General features: G+C 45.2%; 1 protein-coding gene across 1 annotated transcript in view; it reads left to right on the top strand.

Moving 5' to 3' along the window:
• LOC148048561 (astrotactin-2-like) overlaps window positions 1-2,654 on the top strand; it is a 74,979-nt gene extending 72,325 nt beyond the window's left edge. The window contains exon 3 of the mRNA XM_087707613.1: window positions 2,613-2,654. Coding sequence (XP_087563739.1) covers window positions 2,613-2,654 — 42 coding nt within the window. The remainder of the gene's footprint in view (window positions 1-2,612) is intronic.
• The last annotated feature ends 4,750 nt before the right edge of the window (window positions 2,655-7,404 follow it).

A 7,404-nucleotide genomic window follows, 5' to 3' on the forward strand; every position in this document is an offset into this window, starting at 1 on the left:
GACTCTTCTTAAAAACATTTATTTTGTTTTTTGTTTTTTATTTTTTTTAAAAAATTAATACCTTTCTGAATTTCCATTCGATTCCCAACCCTTGGGGTGGGGTGGAGGGTGGGGGGACAGACCTCTTGAGATAGGGAAGATAGAGAGAAGAGATAGGACCCAATGGCCTCTTTTGCGGGGGAGAACAAAGCCACAGAAAAGCGAAGACTTAATTTTGCATGATTAAAAGAAGAACATGCCTCACAAGGACATCAATTTGCTTCTCTTTGAAGGTGTTGCTTAAGCTCTTTCCGAAGTACTGCTCCAGAGGGATTTGAGAATGTTCCTCTTTGATTTGTATTGAGCTCATCTGCCAAAGAACTCGGCTTCAGATTAATTTTAAGCTTTACATAATGGTATAATCAAATTCCTCGTGTCTCAAAGCCAGCTCGGGCTGGCCCACAGGAGCTTGGAGATGTGTAGACTGAGAGGGGGATGTGGGACACGGAGAGAAATGGTGAACTTTGATTGTCTAATGTCTTGTGGACACCATAGTAGGTGAACTGTAGACTCGATAGCTACCAACTTTCATTCAGTCAAGGCTGTGTCTTTGAGACAAGTGCTCGCCAAATTCTTGATACTATCCAAGTTTGATTGCTCCAATAACACAAGTGTCAGTTCATTTGCCATTTTCGCTATTTGTTTGTTGTTCTTCTTTTTAAACAATTTATACACTAGCTGTTAACCTGGCGTTGTGCCGGTATGTATTTATCCCAATCCTGTATTAGAGGGAGCCCCCTTGTGGAGTACTGTGCTGTACAGTAGAAGCTTTTTTAAGGCACAACCGGCTGTATCTTAACAGAATTTGAATCCAAAATGCACATTATTACTGTCGAACGTACTGTGACTTGACACTACAGATATAATTAAGTCCTTTTCATTTCAGGGGCCCACACAGAGACATACACACATGGATGCACACACACCTGAAGGGTGGTAGGGATGTTTTACCCCCACAATATTTGTCTCCAGAGAGTAAGTCATCTGTGTACCAAGTTTGGTTGAAATTGCTCAAGGCGTTCCAGAGTTATGCTGGAACACACGCACACAGATACGCAGCCATTTTTATATATAAAGATTTTCATTTAACATATATAAGTGCTTTGTGAACAGTGTATTGTCTGATTCAATTTGCTTACATAATAATACTTTTCCCGCTCCTAATTTCTACCTCTATTATCCAGCCATTTATAAAACAAGTCGCCTGTTTGAAAATACTCTATATCTTTCTTTTCTTTTATCTTTAATGTCAATCTGTCAATTTCTGCACAAATATATATATATATATTAATTACATCCTCTTCTCTTGGTGTTTCCTCATTTTTCTAGTACTGTGCAAATACAACTCTTGCTGCTGTCAAAACATGTAATATTAAATACACATTTCCTTTATCGTACTTTTCTGGAACTATACCTAACAAAAATATAATATGGTTTTTAATCTATATGCAGCTTTTACATTTTTTCTAACCTTGTATGCATTCTCTCTTCTCCCTTCTCTTCTGTCTCTCTTCTCTCTTTCTCTCTCCCCCTCTCCTCTTTCTCTTCTTTCTTCTCTCTCTCTTTTCCCTTTTCTCTGTCTCTCTTCCCTCTCTTCTCTGTCTCTCTTCCCTCTTCTCCCTCTCTCTTCTCTGTTTCTCTCTTCTCTCTCTTCTCTTGTCTCTTCTCTCTTCTCTTTCTCTCTCCCCCTCTCCTCTTTCTCTTCTTTCTTCTCTCTCTCTTTTCTCTTTTCTCTGTCTCTCTTCTCTCTCTTCTCTGTCTCTCTTCCCTCTTCTCCCTCTCTCTTCTCTCTTTCTCTCTCACTCTTCTCTCTCTTTCTTCTGTCTCCCTCTCCCCGCTCTCGTTTGTGTGAAGAGAAATGCAATAGAATTCAAATAGCAGTCCTAGAATTAGCTCATCCTATCACCAACCTGTCTGACAGGCAGCATCAGCGAAAAATTCTTAAGGGATGCTGCTTTTGTCTCAGAAGTGATGGAAGAAAATATCATAAGCAAACAAACAAAAACCCTCAGTGAGTATTTATAATGAGGGGAAACTGTAATTAAGCAGGTGGGGGCAGGGAGATAGGAAGCAGCAAGGCGGCTGAATGACACATTTTGTTTAATCCAACACTTTATATGGGGAGACTAATTAGTGGCTTTAAATGTTTTGACACAAGAAGCCCAAATAATCATCATAAAACATATCAGACATATGCCCAGGACCTTGAAATGACAGATGACAAACTGAGAAGTGACAGGTTGCTTTCTCATGCTAGAGAAATGGAAGAATTACAGCTTCTGAAATCCACTCCACTTCCGGAGAAGGGAAGCGTTCCAATTTATCAAAGGCAAAACAAACATTAATTGCAGCTGGCTGGTAAATTCTCCAACCGCCTTGACCTTCATTGAATTTTAATCCCAAACAGATAAGATTTACTTCGGCACACCAGAGGAAACAACACAATTAAAACCTCAAATGACAGCCAAGATTATGGCACCAAAGGGGGAAGGGGTGGGGTGGGTGTTTGGGGAGCGCAGGGCAGGGGCCAGCGAGCATAACGACAAAAATATATTGATTCCTTTGTGTTTTAGATTGCGGAAATAATGAGCAGGGTTGTGCGTGGCATGAAATAGGGGAGATGTGTGCTTTCCTTCCAAAGCGGGAAGGAAATGGTCACGCTTCAGAGAAACTGACGAATTGTTTTGAGGATTTGGAAGTATCTGTGGAGATTCTCAATCATCCAGGCCACGGTTGTCCCAAAGGTGCTTTTTTCAAGAGGCAACTAGACTTCCTTGTTTTTTTCTTTGAAGACGTTTCACTTCACATCCAAGGAGCTTCTTTGGAACTAAGGAAGCGTCTTGGATGAGAAGTGCAACGTCTTCAAGGAAAAGATAGAATTTGGGTTGCCGCAATGTAAAAAAAAGATGATGAGACTCTAGAAAGAGTGCAGAAAAGAGCAACAAAGAGGATTAGGGGACTGGAGGCTAAAACATATGAAGAACAGTTGCAGGAACTGATATGTCTAGTTTAATGAAAAGAAGGACTAGGGGAGACATGATAGCAGTCTTCCGATATCTCAGGGGCTGCCCCAAAGAAGAGGCAGTCAAGCTATTCTCCAAAGCAGCTGAGGGCAGGACAAGAAGCAACTGATGGAAACTAATCAAGGAGAGAAGCAACTTAAACTGAGGAGAAACTTCCTGACAGTTAGAACAGTTAATCTGTGGAACAACTTGCCTCCAGAAGTTGTGAATGCCCCAACAATGGAAGTTTTTAAAGAAGATGTTGGATAGCCATTGTCTGAATGGTGTAGGGTTTCCTGCCTAAGCAGTGGGTTGGACTAGAAGACCTTCAAGGTCCCTTCCAACTCTGTTATTCTATTCTATTCTATTCTATTCTATTCTATTCCATCCCATCCCATCCCATCCCATTCTATTCCATTCATGTCCCAATTCCTTATTCTGTTCTGTCCTGCTCTATTATTAAAAAGTCCAGTTGCCTTTTGAAAAACCAAAACGTTAGGGCTTGGAAGAACTGAAAATTGGAAAGACTTGGATCTTTTAGGTTTTAAATGAAGCAAAATCCAGGCAGGATTTTGAGTAGGGCAAGGCACCGCTTCCCCTTAGCAGCCTGCTTGCTCACATGTTGTCCATGTCTTCCCTTACTACCTTTGGTTGATGCTTCAATGTAGCATCATTCATCAGTCTGCCTTCCCCAGTTATTTCTTGCACTTTCTGTTCCTTACTGCTCTAAGCTGCCTCTATATCTTGGCTTACTCCACTGGGACACCTCTCCAATCTGCCCAGTGTCTTCCTTCCCTTGTACCCATCTTGGCTTTCTTCCCGTCCCTCAACAATTTTGATATGGACGAAGCATTCCTACTTCAAACCAATGTTCTTTCATTTAAAAGTAAACTTAGGGCATGAAGACTATTCTCTCTCCCTCCTGATCAGCTGAAACTCGGGAGGCAGTGAATAGATGGGGGCAGGGCCAGCCAGAGGTAGTATTTGCTGACATACAAATTTCCACTACCGGTTCTCCAGAACTGGTCAGAACCTGCTGAATACCAGCTCTGTTGCTGGAGTTTCGCAGGGAGTTTGGGATGATTCTGTGCAGATCGGCGAACCCGAGGGAATGAGGATTTTGCAGTATCCTTCCCCTGGAGTGGGGAGAGAATGGAGATTTTACAGTGTCCTTTCCCTGGAGTAGGGAGGGAATGGGGATTTTGCAGTATCCTTCCCCTGGAGTGGGGAGGGAGTGGAGATTTTGCAGTATCCTTCCCCTGGAGTGGGGAGGGAGTGGAGATTTTGCAATATCCTTCCCCTGGAGTGGGAAGGGAGTGGAGATTTTGCAGTATCCTTCCCCTGGAGTGGGGAGGGAGTGGAGATTTTGCAATATCCTTCCCCTGGAGTGGGAAGGGAGTGGAGATTTTGCAGTATCCTTTCCCTGGAGTGGGGAGGGAATGGAGATATTACGGTATCCTTCCCCTGGAGTAGGGAGGGAATGTGGATTTTGCAGTATCCTTCCCCTGGAGTGGAGAGGGATTTTGCAGTATCCTTCCCCTGGAGTGGGGAGAGAATGGAGATTTCACAGTATCCTTCCCCTGGAGTGGGGAGGGAATGGGGATTCTGCAGTATCCTTCTCCTGGAGTGGGGAGGGAATGGGGATTTCGCAGTATCCTTCCCCTGGAGTGGGGAGGGAATGGGGATTTCACAGTATCCTTCCCCCAGGAGTGGAGAGGGAATTGGGATTCTGCAGTATTCTTCCCTTGCTACACCCACCAAGCCCACAGAACCAGGGGTAAACATTTTTGAATCCCACCACTATCCAGCAGCCCACCCCTGATAACATCCATGGTACGTTCAAGGAATGTGCAGTCTTTAGACATGGTTTGGGAAGTCCTTGTCCTAGATAAGTAGCCCCCGAAGACCCATTCTGTCTGGTTAAGCAATGAGCGCGGCCTGTCGTGTCCTCAAGCTCCATCATCATTCATCCTTGCAGTGAGCTTGTCAGCGCATCTCCCCGGTCATCAAATTTAATTATTTGAACTTGGCGACCTCGTTCCCATGGCAGGAGGAGACTCCGAAGTCGACACTAAACTCTTCGGGAATGACAAGTGCCGGCCCTGGCCCAGAGGAGAAGTGACAGTTGCAGTAGGCAGAGCAAAGGAAGAACCACAACTGAAATTCTGTTGTTGTTGTTGTCGTTGTTGCTTCCTGCCAAGAAACTGGGGGAAGACAGGACATCTTCAACCATCAGACCACAGTGGTGGAACTGAGAAGACTTCCATCCCCATCAATAGCAGTAGCTGATTTATATACCGCTTCACGGAGGGATGCGGTTGCTCAGGGGCTAATAGCAATAGCAATAGCAGTTAGACTTATATACCACTTCATAGGGCTTTCAGCCCTCTCTAAGCGGTTTACAGAGTCAGCATATCGCCCCCAACAACAATCCGGGTCCTCATTTTACCCACCTTGGAAGGATGGAAGGCTGAGTCAACCCTGAGCCGGTGAGATTTGAACAGCTGAACTGCAGAACTGCAGTCAGCTGAAGTAGCCTGCAGTGCTGCATTTAACCACTGCACCACCTCGGCTCTTAGACCCTGAGCTTGTCGATCAGAATGATCGGCAGTTCGAATCCCTAGCTCCGTGTAAAGGAGGGAGCTCCCGTGACTCGTCCCAGCTTCTGCCAACCTAGCAGTTCAAAAGCACGTAAAAAAGGCAAGTAGAAAAAATAGGAACCACCTTTGGTGGGAAACTAACAGTGTTCTGTGCACCTTTGGCGTTGAGTCATGCCGGCCACATGACCACAGAGACATCTTCGGACAGCGTTGGGTCTTTGGCTTTGAAACGGAGATGAGCACCACCCCCTAGAGTCAGGAACGATTAGCACATAAGTGAGATGGAGGCAACCTGTTCCAATTCTTCTTACTGTCTTAAAAATCCTTCTGCCCCTTGTTTCTTGCCCTGCCCTCAGTGTTTCTACCCTTTTTAGCTACAAAGACACATTGGAAACATTATTATGGTCATTCCCTTCCCTTAAAGAGATGCCACTGCAAACGTCTCCTAAAGCAGCTTCTTATTGACTGAAAGTGTGCTCGATCCTCCTTTGGAAAGGATGGGATGTAGAGAAGAAAGCCCATGAATGAATGAGCTTGATGGGACCTTGGAGGTCTTCTAGTCCAGCCCCCTGCTCAAGCAGGAGAGCCTAGCCCAGGGATGGCGAACCTTTTCAGCACCAAGTGCCCAAACTCTTTCAGATAAGTGATTGTCTAGAATCTCCTTAAAACCATCCAGTGATTTTGTTGAAGTCCCCATCTTGTTGTTAGACTGAAAGCGTACTCAATTCTCCTTGGGAAACGGATGGGGTTTTGGAGAAGAAAGCAAAGAGAGATCCTATTTTTAATTTTATTTTTGGAAATGGCAGGGTTTTAAAAGAGGCGTTGTGTTTCACAGAAGTGAGACTCAGCCGCAGGAGAGGGGAGCCTTCTCCTCGCACGCACCCCTCCAGGCCTTTTGGTCGCGAAATGGAGAAGAGACACCTGTGTCTCTGTCTACAAATTCTGGAAAAAAAAGGAAGAAAACCAAGTTCTGAAAAAGAAGCCCAAGGCAATGAATTAAACTTTCTGCTCTGCACCTCGGCGAGTTGAAGCTCGGAGGAAAGAAGGGGGATTTTTTTAGAAGTTTTTCGCAGACAAGTTAACTTTCCCACCTTGAATTATCCGTGCCTCGGTTGTTAAAGTTCAGGCTTCGAGAAGAGATAGTGCCTCCATCCTCTTCTCCAAAGCATGCCTCTGTTGTGGCCCACCAGCAGAGCTGGCAGCAGAGTCTGACAGTGAGGAGGTTGGGGAGGAAGTTGGGCCAGTCCTGGAGTGTGGGGAAAGCTCGGATGAGGGCTCTGTGTCAGAGGCAGAGAGGGGGCCAGGGCCATCTGGCAGTGATCAGCTGCCTTCAGAGTCAGATATCAGTGAGGCAGAAGAACAGCTGGAGCCTGTTCCCAGTGTGTGCATGCAATTTAGGAATGTGCCATGTCAGCCAGATTTGTGGTTTACAGTCATATCTGAATTGAATCCTTTGGCCCCATGTATGCTTTGAGAGAGAGGGAGGTGGTGACTCAGTGGCTAAGACGCTGAGATTGTCCATTGAAAGATTGGCACTTTGGCAGTTTGAATCCCCAGCGCCGCGTAACGGAGTGAGCTCCCATGACTTGTCCCAGCTTCTACCAACCTAGCAGTTCGAAAGCACATTAAAAAAATGCAAGTAGAAAAATAGGAACCACCTTTGGTGGGAAGGGAACAGTGTTCCGTGTGCCTTCAGCATTGAGTCATGCCAGCCACATGACCACGGAGACGTCTTTGGGCAGCACTGGCTCTTTGGCTTTGAA

The sequence above is a fragment of the Thamnophis sirtalis genome, unplaced genomic scaffold (assembly GCF_051295495.1).
Source record: "Thamnophis sirtalis isolate CommonGarterSnake01/CBP01778 unplaced genomic scaffold, rThaSir2_p1.2 scaffold_2, whole genome shotgun sequence".
Classification (NCBI taxonomy): Eukaryota; Metazoa; Chordata; class Lepidosauria; order Squamata; family Natricidae; genus Thamnophis; species Thamnophis sirtalis.